At 50.4% G+C, this 17,445-nt stretch overlaps 1 protein-coding gene across 13 annotated transcripts in view; it reads left to right on the forward strand.

Moving 5' to 3' along the window:
• Positions 1 to 15,285: 15,285 nt before the first annotated feature.
• MACF1 (microtubule actin crosslinking factor 1) overlaps positions 15,286 to 17,445 on the forward strand; it is a 331,616-nt gene continuing 329,456 nt past the window's right edge. For 6 of the 13 annotated variants that reach the window (XM_045035591.1, XM_045035582.1, XM_045035592.1 and 3 more), the window contains exon 1: positions 16,099 to 16,336. In XM_045035591.1, coding sequence (XP_044891526.1) covers positions 16,117 to 16,336 — 220 coding nt within the window. In that variant the 5' untranslated portion in view covers positions 16,099 to 16,116. Of the gene's footprint in view, positions 15,372 to 16,083; positions 16,337 to 17,445 lie in introns of those variants that run through there. The other 7 variants (XM_011284718.4, XM_019836718.3, XM_019836720.3 and 4 more) reach the window with 3 other exon arrangements.

Here is a 17,445-nt window from a genome sequence, read left to right on the forward strand (position 1 = left end):
TCAAGCTGTACCTTAGCCAGTTCTGGGCACTTGTTCCCTGCTTTGTATTCTTGCCTGATTTCATCTCTGGTTGGGTTTTGACCAGCCCTCTCAGAGGCTAGAGTTCACTCAGGCATCCATTTGTTCAATAAATATTTATTGCATCCTATTTTATGTCAGATGCTATTCTGGGGACAGGGGTATAGCAGTGATCAAAGAGACACAAGTCCTTGCTGGCACAGAACTTACCTTCTCTACCTGTCCCCACAGCTGAGCCCCACATTCTGCTGCTTGTGCCCATAGCCCACTGCCCAAATGAGAAAAGACCTCCAGGACAGCAGATCTTTCTGACACCTAAAAGACAGTGTGGCATCATAGAACGAGGCCAGTTTGTAGAGTGTACAGACTGGGGGCAAATCATCCCTCTGGCGCTTACTGGCCGTAAGACTTGCCCAAGATGTTTATCCATTCTGAGCCCTAATTTCCTCACCTGTAAAATGAGATTCTGACAGCACATACCTCGTAGGGTCATAAGGACTGAATACACATTTGTGAAGCAAATAGAACCATGCTTAAACAGGGAAGGTTCCGTATATGGTAGATGTTTGAGTTTTGGATGTCAGAACCAGGAGACTCGCTGGGGCGCCTGGCTGACTCAGTTGGAAGAGCCTGCGACTCTTGATCTCGGGGTTGTGAGTTCGAGCCCCACGTTGGGTGTAGAGATTACTTAAATAGATAAATATTTAAAAAAAAAAAAAAAGGAGACTCATGCAAAGGTCTTGCTTGGAGGGTAGAACTGGGACCATAGAATGGAAGGATAAAGAAGAAGGCTCTAAGCAGCAGTCCCTAACCAGGGCACAGGAGCTCAGAGTGAAAGTGGCAGATGGTCAGCAGCAGCCCTGCCAGGATCATCTCTGGTCTGGGGGGTTGCTGAGAGTGACTAGCAGAGAGTGGGCTTCGGGACCGAGGCAGCACGCAGGTCCCAGGAATCCAGATGGCAAAGGGTCAAGGGCTGTGGAAGGCGGGAACAGAGGCAGCTGAGCCTGGTGCCACCAAGTCCTCAGGCCTACCTACATCACCACCTAGCTTTCCTCCACTCCACAGCCAGTGCCTGCCATGTCTTCAGGAGCCCCACGCCATCTGGAACCCATTCTTCCCAGCCTCTCCCTCTCTACTCCTGCTTTCAGATCAGTTTGCAATCATGTCCAAATCTTTCTCTGCTCAAAAACAAACAAGCGAACAGACTCCACATCCTTCCAGTTCCCACCCTATCATTTCTCCTTCCCTTCACTGCCAAACCTCTCCATCTCCTTCTCAACTCCCTCCAGCCAGGCTTCTACCCGCAAAAGTCTGCTGAGCCTGTTTACATCCAATCACCAATAACAAGAAAAGACGTGCTATGCATCCCGGTGCGAGCACTCTTTGTCTCTGGGCCTCTGGTCTGCAAATGTGAAATTGGGAGAGAGATAGCTGGCTTCCCCCTGCAGCATTAGAGGGATCCAGGGCCCCGCACTGCCTCTCCTATAATTAGAAACAGTATAATGATAAGGAACATGTGCACTGCATTTCATGTCACAAAGGACTTGCCATGTTCCCTGCTCAGAGCGCCTCAGTGCTTTCCTGATCACACTTAGAACAATTCCAGACTGCTTAATCCAAGGCTAACCACCCCCCCCCGCCCCACCCCGCCCTGCCCCAGCTCCTGCCCCAGCTCCTGCCCTTCTCTCCAACCAGCCTCATCCCGTGTTCCGCCCACTCACCCCTCGCTCCTTCCCATGCCTGCTGGCTCTGCTCAAACACAGCGAAACTTATTCTTGCCTCAGCACTCTTGCACTTACTGTTTCCTTTGCTTGAAACGTTCTGCCTCTGCATTGCCCAATTTGGAAACTACCAGCCACATGTGGCTGCTCCAAATTGAGATGTGCTGTGAGTGTAAAATGCACATGGGAGTTTTGAGGACCTAGTTCACCAAAAAGATGTTGAAATACTGGGGCACCTGAGTGGCTCAGTTGGTTAAGCGTCTGGCTCAGGTCATGATCTCTCGATTTGTGAGTTCAAGCCCCAGGTCAGGCTTTGCACTGACAGAGTGGAGCCTGCTTGGGATTCTCTCTCTCTCTCTCTCTCTCTCTCTCTCTCTCTCTCTCTCCTTCTCTCTCTGAGCCTCCCCTGCTCACACTCTCTCTCAAAATAATAAATAAACTTAAAAGATATTGAACTATCTAATCAATTTTTTATGCTAATTACATTTTGAAATGATAATATTTTGGATATGTTAGATGTACAGGATTGTTGTGAGGACTGACTATGCCACTGTTTGTAATATATTATTCAAATTAACTTCCCCTGTTTCTCTCTACTTAAATAGACTTTATTTCATTTTATTTTTTTTAATTTAATTTTATTTTTTATTTCAACGTTTATTTATTTTTGGGACAGAGAGAGACAGAGCATGAACGGGGGAGGGGCAGAGAGAGAGGGAGACACAGAATCGGAAACAGGCTCCAGGCTCTGAGACATCAGCCCAGAGCCTGACGCAGGGTTCGAACTCACGGACCGCGAGATTGTGACCTGGCTGAAGTCGGACGCTTAACCGACTGCGCCACCCAGGCGCCCCTATTTCATTTTATTTTTAAATGTTTATTTATTTTTGAGAGAGAGAGAGACAGAGTTCGAGCAGAGAGGGGCAGAGAGAGAGGAAGACATAGAATCTGAAGCAGGCTCCAGGCTCCGAGCTGTCAGCACAGAGCCCGATGTGGGGCTCGAACTCACAAACCACGGGATCATGACCTGAGCTGAAGTCGGACGTTTAACCGATTGAGCCATTCAGGCACCCCAGTAGACTTTATTTTTTAGGGAAAATTTTGGGTCACAGACAAACTGAAAGGCAAGTACAGAGAGTTTTCATATACCTCCTGCCCAATAAACACACAACCTCTCCAGCCACCATCACTTTGCACCACAGTGGTACCTCTGTTGCCATCAATAGACTTCCACAAGTACATCATTATCATCTGAAGTCCACAGTTTAGATTAAGGTTCACTTTTAGCATTGTACATTCGATGGGTTTTGACAAATGCATAATGACATTTATTCACCATTCAAAACACTGCCCTAAAAATGCTCTGTGCTCTGCCTATCCATCCCTCCCTCCCCCATACCCTCTGGCAACCAGTGATCTTTGCCTTTTTTACTTTTCTTTCTTTCTTTTTTTTTTTTAATTTTTTAAATGTTTATGTCTTTTTGAGACAGAGAGAGAGACAGACAGAGTGTGAGCAGGAGAGGGGCAGACAGAGGGAGACACAGAATCCGAAGCAGGCTCCGGGCTCTCAGGTGTCAGCACAGAGCCTGATGCTGGGCTCAAACTCACGAACCGTGAGATCATGACCTGAGCTGAAACCAAGAGTTGGATGCTTAACCGACTGAACCACCCAGGCACCCCACCTTTTTTTACTTTTCTTAATGTGGCTTCTGGAAAATTTAACATTACACCTTTGACTTGTATCCCATTTTGGTTGGAGAGTACCACTTTGGATGTTCACAGGCCTGCCTCCCTTCCTCTCTCCAGGTCTCTGCTCCAAGATCACCTCCTCAAGTGAGGCTTTTCCTGACCACCCTGCCCTATCTAAAATAGCAGCTCCCATGGTCCTATGCTCCTTTCTACCTTATTCTTCTTCCTGGCACTTATTAATAACTGTAGCACACTGAAATCTGGTTCTTTGTTTAATGTCTGTCTCCCCTACTAGAATTTAAGTTTTGTGGGCACAGATACCTCCTCTGTCTTATCACTGTGTCCCCAGCTCTAGTAACAGTTGGCTCCCAATAACTACTTACTTACTTAATTAATTTCAGTATTGCCAAAGCCAAAAGTGTCTTGAGCCAACTAACTGAAATGACAATGATGACAATAACAAGAAGAGTGATAGCCGAAGTGTCTCCTGGCGACTCTCTTGCGAGTAAGGAATTTTTTTTTTCCCCCAAAATGAAGGGGGTTTTGTTTTGTTTTTGTTTTTTATTTTTTTAAATCTTTTATTTATTTTTGAGAGGGAGAGAGAGACAGCATGAGTGGGGGAGGGGCAGAGAGAGAGGGAGACACAGAATCTGAAGCAGGCTCCAGGCTCTGAGCTGTCAGCACAGGGCCTGACGCGGGACTTGAACTCACTAACCGCAAGATCATGACCTGAGCCAAAGTTGGTGGCTTAACCGACTGAGCCACCAGATGCTCCACTCCTATTTTTTTTTTAAGTTTATTTATTTATTTTGAGAGAGAGAGAGAGAAAGAGAGTGAGAGAGTGAGCAAATGGGGGAGGGGAAGAGAGAGATAGAATCTCAAGTAGGCTGTGCACTGTCAGCACAGAGCCCATCATAGGGCTCAAACCCACAAGCCCATGAGATCATGACCTGAGCTGAAATCAAGAGTCAGACGCTTAACTGCACCCCTGGTTTTATTTTCTTAGAGAGAGAGAGAGAGAGAGAGAGAGAGAGAGAGAGAGAGAGAGAGAGAGAATCTTAAGTAGGCTCCAGGCTCAGTGCAGAGCCCAACTCAGGGCTTGATCTCACAACCCTGAGATCATGACCTGAGCTGAAATCAAGAGATGGACGCTCAAACAACTGAGCCACCCAGGTGCCCCAAGAGTAAGGAATCTTCTTCACCGATCTTCTTCGTGTCTCTCTGGCCTGAAGTGGCCACAGGGCCATGCCAAAACCAGGCCCTGTGGCCAGAGGAAAAGCGTATCACCGACTGCCTTAGGCACCATCATTTTCATCCCTTTCCATGCTCAACTTTTCAGCCACTTCCTTCTGACTGAAAGCATCTGCCCTCATTGTCCCATGACAGTTTTCTCCTACCCCTTAGGGTCCAGTGTTGGTACAGCTCAGGGCTCTGTCTTCCTCTCTCCTTACCCGTCACACTTGCCCTAGGTGAGCTCAATGTGGATGCTCAACTTTCTGCTCTTATCCTTATGCAGACAGCTCCCCCTCCCCCAGTCTAGTTGTGGCCTTGACCTTTTTTCCTGAGCTCCAGACCTGGATATCTCCACTGGGCAGCCCAAGGGTACTTCAAAGCTAGCATGTGTAAAAATGAACACAATATCTTTTTTTTTTTTTAATTTTTTTTCAACGTTTTTATTTATTTTTGGGACAGAGAGAGACAGAGCATGAATGGGGGCAGAGAGAGAGGGAGACACAGAATCGGAAACAGGCTCCAGGCTCTGAGCCATCAGCCCAGAGCCCGACGCGGGGCTCGAACTCACGGGTCGCGAGATCGTCGTGACCTGGCTGAAGTAGGACGCTTAACCGACTGCGCCACCCAGGCGCCCCTAAAAATGAACACAATATCTTTCTGCCCAGACCTCTTCCTCCTTCTGTACAACCTTAGAAAATGACACTATTAATCTGTCGGAGTCAGAAATCTGAAAGTTATGCTTGGCACCTCTTTTCCATCACTCTCCACATCTAGTTCATCCTTAAGGCCTATTAATGCCTCTTTTTAAAAAGTAAACTCAAGGGGCGCCTGGGTGGCGCAGTCGGTTAAGCGTCCGACTTCAGCCAGGTCACCATCTCGCGGCCCGTGAGTTCGAGCCCCACGTCGGGCTCTGGGCTGATGGCTCAGAGCCTGGAGCCTGTTTCCGATTCTGTGTCTCCCTCTCTCTCTGCCCCTCCCCCGTTCATGCTCTGTCTCTCTCTGTCCCAAAAATAAATAAAAAAACGTTGAAAAAAAAAATTTAAAAAGTAAACTCTACCACAATGTGGGGCTCAAACTCACATTCTCCACTGACCGAGCCAGCTGGGGGCTCCTATTAATGCCTTCTAAAGGTTTTTGATTCTTGGGATGCCTGGGTGGCTCAGTGGGTTGTTTGAGCATCCAAATTTGGCTCAGGTCATAATCTCACTGTTCGTGGGTTTGGGCCCCGCGTCGGGCTCTGTGCTGACAGCTCAGAGGCTGGAGCCTGCTTCGGATTCTGTGTCTCCCTCTCTCTCTCTGCTTCTCCTTCACTCATGCTCTGTCTCTCAAAAATAAATAAATGTTAAAAATTTTTAAAAATAAAAATAAAGGTTTTTGATTCTATATAATTCTCCCCATCTTCAGTAATATCATTCTTGTCCAGTCTTGTCAGGACAAGTTTAAACTGGCAAGTTTTAATTGGCATCTGTCAGTGGCTTTCTCACACTCAATTTAGCCTCCTCATAGTCTATTCTCACAGCACCCAGAGTGATTTTTTTCCCATAGTGCCTCTTGGATTAAGCCCCTTCCCTGTTTGAAACATTGGTATGACTATCAACAAAAAGACCAGAGATAACAGGGGTGCCTGGATGGCTTAGTCGGTTAAGCGTCCAACACGTGATTTCAGCTCAGGTCATGATCTCACTGTGTTCTGAGTTTGAGCCCTGCATCGGGCTCTGTGCCAAAAGCTCAGAGCCTGCTTGGGATTCTCCCTCTCCCTCTCCCTCTGCACCTCCCCCGCCCACACTGTCTCAGTCTCTCTCAAAAATAAATAAACATAAAAAATTTATTAAAAATAAAAGACCAGAGATAACAAATGTTGTGCTTCAGATTCTGTGTGTCTCTCTCTGCTCCTCCCCTGCTGGCACTCTGTCTGTCTGTCTGTCTCTCTCAAAAATAAATAAACGTTAAAAAGAATTTTTTTTTAAAGTGGGGGGGGCGGTGCCTGTGTGGCTCAGTTGGTTAAGTGTCCGACTTCGACTCAGGTCATGATCTCATGGTTCATGAATTTGAGCCCCGCATCAGGCTCTGTGTTGACAGTTTGGAGCCTGGAGCCTGCTTCAGATTCTGTGTCTCCCTCTCTCTCTGCCCCTCCCCTGCTCTCACTCTGTCTCTCAAAAATAAGTAAATGTTAAAAAAAAAAAATGTTGGTGTGGAGCTGGAGTAAAGGGAACCCTTGTGCACTGTTGGTGATGATATAAATTGGTGCAGCCACTGTGGAAAAAATATATAGGTTTCTCAAAAAATTAAAAATAGAACTACCGTATGATCCAGCAATTCCACTTCTGGGTATATAGCCAACAGAAATGGAAACAGGATCCTGAAAAGATGTCTGTGCCCCCCCCCCCCATGTTCACTGCACTTTATTCACAACAACCGAGATATAGAAACAACCTAAGTGCCCATCAACAGATAAGTGGTTAAAGAAGATGTGCTGTATATGTATAACAGAATATTACTCAGCCATGAGAAAGAAGGAAATCTGCCATTTGGACAACATGGATGCACCTTGAAGGCATTATGTTAAGTGAAATAAGCCAGACAAAGACCAAGACTTACACTTACATGTGGCATTAAACAAACAAACAAACAAACAAACAATTATAGAAACAGAGAGTAGAAAAGTGGTTGCCAGGGGGGTGGGGGAAATAGGGATGGGTTGGTAAAAGGTACAAACTTTCAGCTACAAAATGAATAAGGTCTGAAAATCTAATGTAAAATATGGTGGCTATAGTTGATAAACTGTTTCGTATAATCGAAATTTGCTAAGAGAATAGAACCTAAATGTTCTCACTCCCCCAAATATTGTGTGTGCGCGTGTACGTGTGTGAGGTGATGGATGTGTTAATTCACTAGATGTAGGGAATGCTTTCACAGTGAATGTATACCAAATCATCATGATGTACACTTTAAATATCTCACAATTTCATTTGCCAGTTTTACCTCAATAAAGCTGAAAAAACAACAAATAAAAAGCAAAACAACCAACCAACCCTCGATGGCTTCACATGGAACTTGGGAGAGAATCTAAAACCCAACATTCTCCGTAATTTCTCCCGACTGCTTTTTCAAGCCTCATTCTGGACAGCCGACCCCCTAACACTCTTCATGCCAATGATTCTGAGCTTCTTTCAATTTCTTGAGCATTAGACTCTCTCTCTCAATTTCAGGTCGTTGTACATACTGATCTCTCTGCTGGTAAGTCTCTTCCTCTGCTGTTCTCACTGCATTCATTCATTCATTCATTCATCCAAGCTTTCATCCATTCAACAAATGTCTACCGCAAGCATACCGTGTGCCAGACCCCGTAGGGATATGGCGGCGAACTGCACAGTGTCCTCACCCTGGTGGGGGAGACGGCACACAGGCAAACAAAGAAGCCAGATAATGACAAATGAGAAATGTCACACAGAAAATAAAAACATTTAAAGGAGGTGGTTACTCTATATCATATTTACACTCTCTCCTATTGCTCACAGTGATAAGATAAACTTCCTTATTCAGATTAAAAAAAAATAAAGGAGGTGGTTACTTTATTTTTTAATTTTTTTTTCAACGTTTATTTATTTTTGGGACAGAGAGAGACAGAGCATGAACGGGGGAGGGGCAGAGAGAGAGGGAGACACAGAATCGGAAACAGACTCCAGGCTCTGAGCCATCAGCCCAGAGCCTGACGCGGGGCTCGAACTTACAGACTGCAAGATCGTGACCTGGCTGAAGTCGGACGCTTAACCGACTGCGCCACCCAGGCGCCCCGGTTACTTTATTTTTTAATTTTTAAAACGCTTTTTCAAAAACTTTCGGTATGACATTTTAACATGTTTCGTTTAGTTATTCTCGAGAGAGAGAGGGAGAGAGACAGAATACCAGTGTGGGAAAGGGCAGGGAGAGAGAGGGAGACACAGGATCCGAAGCAGGCTCCAGGCTCTGAGCTGTCAGCACAGAGCCCGATGCAGGGCACAAACCCACGAGGGGTGAGATCATAACCTGAGCCAGGGTCAGACGCTCAACTGACTGAGCCACCCAGGTGCCCCATGAAGGTGATTACTTTAGATGGGTGGTCACAAAAGGCCTTTTTTAGAGGGTGAATTTTTTTTTTACTTTATTTATTTATTTATTTATTTATTTATTTATTTATTTATTTAGGTAATCTCTACACCCAGTGTGGGGCTCGAACTCATGACCCCGGGATCAAGAGTCCCATGCTCTTCTGACTGGGCCAGTCAGGCACCCCTAGGGGGTGAATTTTAAGCTGAGTCCTGGATAACGAAAAGGGCACCAATTATGCAACATTTTAGAGAAGAGAATTCCAGGCAGCCAAGACAGCGTTGCAAGGCCCTAAGATGGGAATGAGACTAGCTTGTTAGAAGTACAGAAAGAGGATCTGATGTGTTGGAATCCAGTGAACAAGGGGTGTTGAGGTTAGGTGTAAGCAAAGACCGGATCATTATGGACCATTATAAGGAGTTTATATTTTATTCTAAGTGCAAGTTGGAACTGTGTGGGAGGTGACAACCTGATCTATGTTTAAAAAGGCTCACTCTTGGCTGCTTCATGGACCGGAGTGAGTGGGAACAAGAGTAGAAACAGAGAGACCATTCAGAAGGCTAGTGCAGTTGTCCAGGTGAGTGACGGACTAAGGTGACAATAGAAGGACGGAAGTGGATGAATGCGGGATACATTATGGAGGCAGTTTGTCAGCCCTTGCTAATGTAGAAGAGAACGAAAGAAAGAAAAATCAAGAGTAACTACTCGATCTTTGACTTGAGTAAGTGCGTAGGTAGTGGAGCCATTTTTCTGAGATGACAGAGATGGGGTTTTGTGGGTGGTAGGGGCAGATATCAAGAACTGACTCTAGGTGGGACATGTGGAGTTTGAGATGCCTATCAGATATCCTGGTGGGGATGGGGATGTCAAGGAGGCAGTTGGATGTGAGTCTGGAGCTGGGATGAGGTACAGATGGGATACAAATCTGGACGTCATCAGTGTATGGATGTGAGGAATCACTCAGTGAAAGGTGGGAGGAAAATGTTCTAGGCAGATCTTAGAAATCTTCAAAGTCCCTCCTTGTATGGGGATCCTGTGCTATTTCCTCCAGATAGCATTACTTCACAGGGCTCCAGCCTCTACTTATGCTCATGTTTTACCTCCACCTTCCATCGGATGTCTGCCTGATTCGAAAGGGCCCAAAGGAATAGGTTGGGATAGAGGATAATAGTGGACAGAAAAGCCAGTATGGAAGAGTAAAGCTTTTTCCATGTAGACAGATGACCAGAGGAATTTCCACTTAAGCAAATACCTAGAAAGATAAGGATGAAAATCCTGGTAAAATTACCTGACCTCAAGCATCTGGGACATGTTCCCGTTCTGTGCGCCCTCCCAAGGTGCCCTGTGCCTCCCCCATCTCTGCACCATCGGCTGAAGTATAATTGCCCTTGTCTATCTCCCCACCTAGAGTGTGAGCAGCTTGAGAATGGGGGTCCATGCCTGTGTGCTTTGGTTTGGAACCAGCAGCACAGCACAAAGCTGGGTGCTTGGCGCTGAGTGCATGCTTAATTAGTGTTTGCTGAATGGATGGATTTGAGAGTGAGTGTCATTTTCCTGATGTGGCTGGAAACCTGGGGGCCCAAGCCACAGTCGGGGGGCCTAGTTCAGGGCTCCAAATAGTCCTTGGTAAGAAGTTGTTTTGATGCCCCTTCACGGAGAGAACCCTGCTCAGGTGTTTGGGGTGTGAGTTTCCCTAGTTTCAAGGCCAGTAACTCCTGGAGGGAATTAGCAGAGGCCTTCAATTGGTGAAACGGGGGGACATCGGAGGGGAACACTTCTCAGGCCCAGAGAACATTGTAGAAGGGCATAATTTTTAAGTGCCTGCTCCCTCTACTATCCTGCATACCCTCAAGGACAAAGACCTGGTCACAGTCACTTGTGTTCCCGACAGAGCACAGATCTGTCCCCGGCACATAGTATTCCTCAATAAAAGATTGCTGAAATGAATTGAAGCCCAGTAGCCCAAGGTTACTGGACAGCTGCCAGCTGCAAAAACCTTGGCAGATCTTACCAGCGGCTCAATCCCAGGGCAGCACTCCTGGAGCTAGAGCCGGGGGGAGATATCACCGAACGTCCTAGGTCCTAAGACCGGAAGCCTCTGGAAGCTCCACCTTCTCACAGCCCACAGCATGAATAATTCAGGACCGGACTGGTGGTCAGATTTGGGAAGGACAATGAGGTTGAGAAGAGGCAAACCTTTCGATGCTCTCCAGTCAGAGAGGCTGGGACCGCAGGCTTCCTAGGTGATTAGACAGCCCTGCCTCATGAACTCTCCCCTGCTGGTCCTGTCTATAGAGCCCTGGGCCACCGGTCCCAGCCTCCGCGGACACTCAGTATCATACCCAGCCTCCCTGCACCCTTGCCACGCTTTCAGTTTGCCCTCCCCTTGGCACCCATGTTCCTCTCTCACTGAGAAGGCTATTTGTGTTTCTGCTTCTGCTTCACGGTTTCTCACCCATCCCCACAGGAACTTTAGAAATGGGCTGCAGAATTCTCCTGGGCTGAGGCCTCTGCAGGCTTCTGTGGAGAGATGTCCCACACAGGGGCCTGCGCTACTGGCCCAGCTACACTTTAGGTTACACTTGTGGACCCCTGACCTTTCTCTGGAAGTCTAAAAGTACCTGTGATCCAAGGTAAAGAATGCTTGGCTGAATCAAAGACTGGTTCTTTGTCTTGGCTTCAGACAGTAGAGAGCAAAGGCTACAGCATGAGGTTTAGAGAGAGGCCTGGGCTCTAACCCGAGCCCCAACACTAGTTTGCTCTGTGGGCATCAGCAAGTCCTTTAATCTCTCAAAGTCTCTGTTTCCTTATTTGTAAAATGAGAATAATAAAATTACCTACTGCACGGGGTTCTGGGGAGGATTTAACAGGACAATATACACAAAATTCCCTGGGGGCATTGCCTAGTGAAATTTAGCAGAAATTTAGTAATGGTAGTTCCTTTCCTTTATTTAACATGGCAGAATGCATGCAGACAGAAATTTAGAAGGTTTCAGTGGGTGGAAATCCCCCCTTCCCCTCCCTACTGTTCCTTTCTGGGATCAGAGCTTCATTACCTTTTGCTGGGACTATTGCAATAGTCTTCTAGCATAACCATCCACACCCATCTTGTGCCTGTCCCTGGGTTACTTTCAGTCTTCTGCTTTCCACCTCCCTTGGCTGCTCATAACCATAGAATTTAGACCAAATTTCTTAGCTGGAATTTCAAGGGCCTCTGTAAGTTGGTCCCACCCACATCTTCCTAACCTTTACAGTGAAAAAGAACCCAGAACATGAATTCTAGTCCTGGATTGGCTACTTTCTTTCTAGATGACTGAGTAAATTATCTAGTCTCAGTTTCTACATCCAGAAATTGAAGATCATAGTGCTGCCTCAAGGGATGCGCTGTGATTTCTATCCTCTATCTTTACTGCTAAGCCCAGTGGAGTCAATGGGCAGGGACCAGATGCAGCTTGCTCATCACTGTATTCTTAGCACTGAGCCTAGGGCCTGACACATGGTAGACGTTCAGTATCTATATCTATATCTGTTGAAAGAATGAACAGGATTGTGAGGATTAGATATGGCATGACCCAGGAAAAGCACCTTGCGTGGTCCCCGAGGAGGCACGCCCAAATAGTAGCTGTTGCTATGCAGGTTACTAGTGGAGTGACTTTAGGCAAATACCCTCCCTTCTCTGAACATGTTCACTTATCTGTACTATGAAAGCACTGAAGGCATTCCTGGCTCTTATTTTCCGAAATACTAGGCGGAGCATGCAGAAGCAGCTCAATAAACGTTTTCTCAGTGGGTGAAGCCTCTTCTAAGGCTCTAAATGGTGCTGTCTAAACAAGAGTCTGTCTGAATTGCCTCCTGGGGCCTGGTTCCCCTCTGCCCTTTACCCCGTGGGGAAGATGGGGCCTCCTTCTGGTCCCTCCTACATTCGGAGCCAGAAGCCCAGCGGGGATGTGGACTGGCTGGGCGCTCTCCGGAAGCGGGAGCAGAAGCCCCAGGAGCAGGGAAAGAATGTAGGTTTAGGGGAAGCGGGCAAAGGGGGGCAGGCCGGGGAATGGGCCATTCAAGAACCGGGTTCGGCTGAGAGGCAGCCAGGCAGCCAGGGAGGGACAGCGACTCGGGGACCGGCGGTGAGGAGCTTCAAAGGGGCGGGAGCGTGAACCAGGCCAGGGTCAGCGAGCGGCCGCGGGGCCGGGGCGGAGAGGGCGCGGGAGCACTGGGCGGGGAATGTGGGGGTGTGAGTTGGCCCGCGGACCCGGCGGCCGCACGGGAGGAGTTGCGGCGGCGGGGGGGGGGGGGGTGGGGTGGGGGAGAGGAACACAGAGAGAGGCCCGGGGGCCGCAAGAGGACTCGGGGGGCAGTGCGGAGGGGGCGCCGGGCTGCGGCCGGGCAGGGGCGCGCGGGGAGCACGGCAGCGGCAGCGGGTGGGGTGCAGGGCGGGGGGAGCGCGCATCGGGGGGCGGGGGGCGGTGTCGGCGCCGGGGGTGGGGGAGCGGGTTGGGCGGCTGCGCCGGCTCCGCTTCAGCCGCTGCCGCTAGGGCGCGGGGGGCGGGGGGCTCGGCGCCGCGAGCTCGGCCATTGTGGGAGCCGCTCCCCTCGGCTCCGCGGCGCTCCCCTCCGCTGCGCTCCAGCCCCGGACGCGCCCCGCCGCCGCCGCCGCCGCCTTTGCTGCCGCCGCCGGCCGGTCTCCCCTGCTCGGGCTCCCAGGGTAAGGCGCGGGGCGCGGGACTGGCTACAGGCTCCCTGCCTGTCGCGGGGTGCGCGGCGGCGGCGGCGGGGCGCGGTGCTGGATGCGCCGGGCGGCCGCGCCCGAGTTCGGGCGGCCGGCGGCAGCGGGAAGGCGGGTTGACAGGCGTGGGCATCGCGGCCGCCGGGGCCTCGCACCTGCAGCCCCAGCGGTCGGGGCGGGGGAGCGCCGAGCGCGCGGAGCGGGGGTCTCCCCGCGTCGGGCGCTGCCCCGGCCAGAGGGAGGCGTGTTCTCCGGGAAGATGGGACGCCGAACCCTCCCCTGCGGACGAGAGAGCTGCGGGAGCGGCCAGGGCCGGGCGGGGAGGACGCTTCCCAGCCTCAGGTCTCCACCACTGGCCCCGGCGCCCGCTCGGCCTTCGGTCGCGCGTCCGCATGGCGCGGCCCCGCTCTTTGTCAGCCGCGCGCGGCGGGCACGCGGACCCACCCGCGGCGCCCCGGGCTCCCGGGCGCGCCCCTCCCCCACCGCGGGGAAGGGGTGGAGGTAGGGTGGGGAGAGGGGCGGGGGGGGGGGGAGTCGCAGCGGGCGAGCGCCAGGCAGGTGAGGTTCCCGTCGCGCACCTGGCCTACGGCCTTCCGAGTGGTTTGGGGGCGTGGGCGCGCGCTCCTGTGAATCGAGGGTTGATAGAGTGACTCAGGTGACCGAGGGGGCAGGCGAGAGCCCCGAGGTCAAACAGGTGTTTGGGAGGGTCGGCAGACTGACCGGGGTGGAGGCGACGAGGGAAGGTCTCCCCGGGAGGGGTCTGGGACCAGCCTGCCTTTGTAGTAAATGGGCGTCTTGGGGAGGAATGGGCGGTTCTGGGATGAAGCAGGTGGCCTGAGAGGAGGGGCGTTTTCTTGGCCCCTGCCGACGCTAGGGAAGGAAGCGCGGCCTGAATTTCCCCCGAGGCGGGGGCAGTAGCTTCAGCCCCCGACCTGGCTGTAAGAGGTAGGAGGCGGGCACCAGAAGTAATTGCGGGGAGGGGGTAGGTGCTGGATAAAAGGCAAAGCTGTGCCAGGACCTGGGTCCTTTCCTTTCTGCCTTCTGTGGCTGGATTCCTTCTTGGTGTTCCATGGGAAGAGGGCCCAAATGCTGCTGGCACAGGAGGTGCCCTGGCAGGGCTGTTCCGTCCGCCCGAGGTTGCTTAGAGGCCTTCAGCCCCGTTTAATGTTTCTTTTGTTATCTCTTCACATTCTGTGCTTATGGTGGGGAACCCCGGGAGCCTGTCTCTGCCCCTTGCTGCCTCCATGCTGAGGTTCCCAGAATCCGGGAGGAGCTGTGCCCAGAGACCCATGGTGTCTGGCCATTTAAGCCACCTCACGGTCTCCAGACAGCCCTCATAAAGGAAAGGTGACAGTCTCCTGCCCTCCCTGGACCCTAGAGCCAAAGAGAGAGCTGGTTATCGGGCTGCATTTGGTCCTGCAGGGAGGTGGTAGCTGAAGGCATGCACCATCCAGGCTCTGATGAGGCTGTTGGGGGTAGTGGTCCATGGGTAGCAGATGGTTCTGGGAAGTGAGCTTGGCCTTGCTGAGGGTCGGCTGCCCAGTCTGGCTGGTGGAGCCCAGCTGGCCCCAGGGTGGTTATGTTTCCGTTCAGATCTCTCCACTAGCTAAACTGACCAGAAAAACTGACTTTCTGTGTCACCTCCCTCACCCCCATGCTGTGCCTCTTATTTCCACAACAGCCCTTGGAAAAAGCAAACAAACATTTTATCTAATGCCTCTTATGTGCCATGTGTGGTGCCAGCCAGTTTTATATTTGCATTTCACTATGTTCTTAAGACATCCTCTCAGGTGAAATAATTACCCCATTTTGCAGATGAGGCAGCCGAGTCCCAGAGAGGTGAAGTGACTTGCCCCAGACCACACCAGTTGTAAAGTGGCCAAGCCAGAGTTTATCCCCAGGTCTGTCTTACTTCAAGTTCCGTACTTTTTCTATTAGATGTGCCAGAGATAGAATGGGAGAAATTCCTGTCTATTCTAGCTCATGCTTTGTTTCATGCCTGCTAGTGAGAGCGTGCCTTCGCTTTTTTAAAATACTTCCCATCTGCTGCCCCATTTTTATCCTTATAACGTTCCTGTGAGGTAGGTCGAACAGGAATACAGTAATAGATACTGTTCATTAAGTGCTTATTGGACACCAAGCACTGTTCAGTGCTTTACCTCCTTTGTGCCTTGCAAACAACCCTATGAGGTTTAGGTGCTATCGTCACCCCCATTTTATAGATTAGGATGCTGAGGCTCAAAGAGGTTAAATGGCTTCCCCAGGGTAGAACTTAAATCCATGTCTCTGGATCTATGGGTCTTATAAGCTCCAAATGTACGAGTAACAATAATAGAGGTTACTAGGAATGGGAGCTAACTTTTACGGAGTATTTTCAGATATGTGAACATCTTCAGGTATATTATGTCAGGGGATTTCTCTAAAGTCTTGTGAATTAGTTTTGCCATGGTTTAGCATCATCCCATTTTCCAGATGAAGCAACTGAGGTTCAGGGGGTAAAGAGGTCAGGTCAGGGGCAGAACTGGGACTAGACCCTCTGCTTCCCAAGTGTCAGTGTACCTTATGTGACCCGTTCCCGTTCCGTCTGTTCACTTGCGCTCCTCTCTCCTACAGACCAACCCCCCTGCTGCAGCCCCTGCCTGGGCAATGTCTTCCTCAGATGAAGAAACGCTCAGTGAGCGGTCCTGCCGGAGTGAGCGGTCTTGCCGGAGTGAGCGGTCTTACAGGAGTGAGAGGTCAGGGAGCCTGTCTCCATGTCCCCCAGGGGACACCTTACCCTGGAACCTGCCACTGCATGAGCAGAAAAAGCGGAAGAGCCAGGACTCGGTGCTGGACCCTGCGGAGCGGGCCGTGGTCAGAGTTGCTGGTAAGAGAGGCCCGAGTGAGTGGGGTGGCAGGGTGCAAGGCAAGAGTGGGCCGCTGGCTGGGGGCGAGTGGTGGAGGGGTCCTCCTCAGGGTACTCTGACAAGCCAGCTGGAGTCCGCTTCGGCATTCCTGTTGTTGGAAAGATGATGGCATAACCTTAAAGAAAAACTTGACAGGGTAGAATCTGCCACTGCTCCTCCCTGCGTGCTAACAGGAGACCTGTTTCCATTTTTGCATCTTCTCTGCCTCTGTCCCCGTGCAGTTGCCTTCATAGCTAGCTTACGTACCATTCTGGATCTGGACTTGTTTCACTTACTCTTCTATCCAAACGATTTTCCATATTACACTTTAGGCTTTACAGTTACCATTTTTAAAGGCTGCGTAACATTTCATGATTTAAAAAATCCTACTCACTTTCTACTTTTTCACCATAACAGACAATGCTGCAGAGAACATCTTTATGAATAATAACACTTGACTTCTGTTGAGTTATTTCCTTGGGCTGAGTCTTTGGAGAGGGCAGTTTCACTCACAATGCTTTCTGAAAATGTGGTACCCACTTAGCCTCCCTGCTGGGTGAGGGCTGGGGCCGCCTGCCGTAGGAGATGTTCACTTCTCCTTTGCCAAGTAGCCGAGCATGCAGGGCAGTGGTTACGAGGACAGGCTTCGAAGTCAGAGGGATAAGGTGCCGGACGGGTGGCCCTGCTACCGGCCAGCTGTGTGGCTCTAGGCAAGTCTCTTGTCCTGTCTGAGCCTCCCTTTCCTCGGCTTAAGAATGCTTCCCGTACAGAGCTGCCTTGAGGATGAGATGAGATAATGTATGTAAAGCTCTTAGCACGGGTTTCTGGCTCAGGAAAGGGGAGGATTGCAGAGTGCTCCCTCTGCTGCTTCCTGCGAGGGCATCCCGGGCTGCCCCCGTGGGTTGTGCTCCACGTTTCCACAGGCAGCAGGGCCAGAGTGCAGATGGAAAGCTAGACAAAGCAGTGCTGGCAGCTAGTTCAGTGACATCACCCAGCTTCATTCCATCACCTAGGCCTGTCCTGCTCCCTCTTTTGTATCTCTAAAGTAGTGCCCCCTGCCCGCCCCTGCTGTGTCACCTTGCACCTGGAC

This window comes from Felis catus, chromosome C1, assembly GCF_018350175.1.
Source record: "Felis catus isolate Fca126 chromosome C1, F.catus_Fca126_mat1.0, whole genome shotgun sequence".
In the NCBI taxonomy this organism is placed as follows: Eukaryota; Metazoa; Chordata; class Mammalia; order Carnivora; family Felidae; genus Felis; species Felis catus.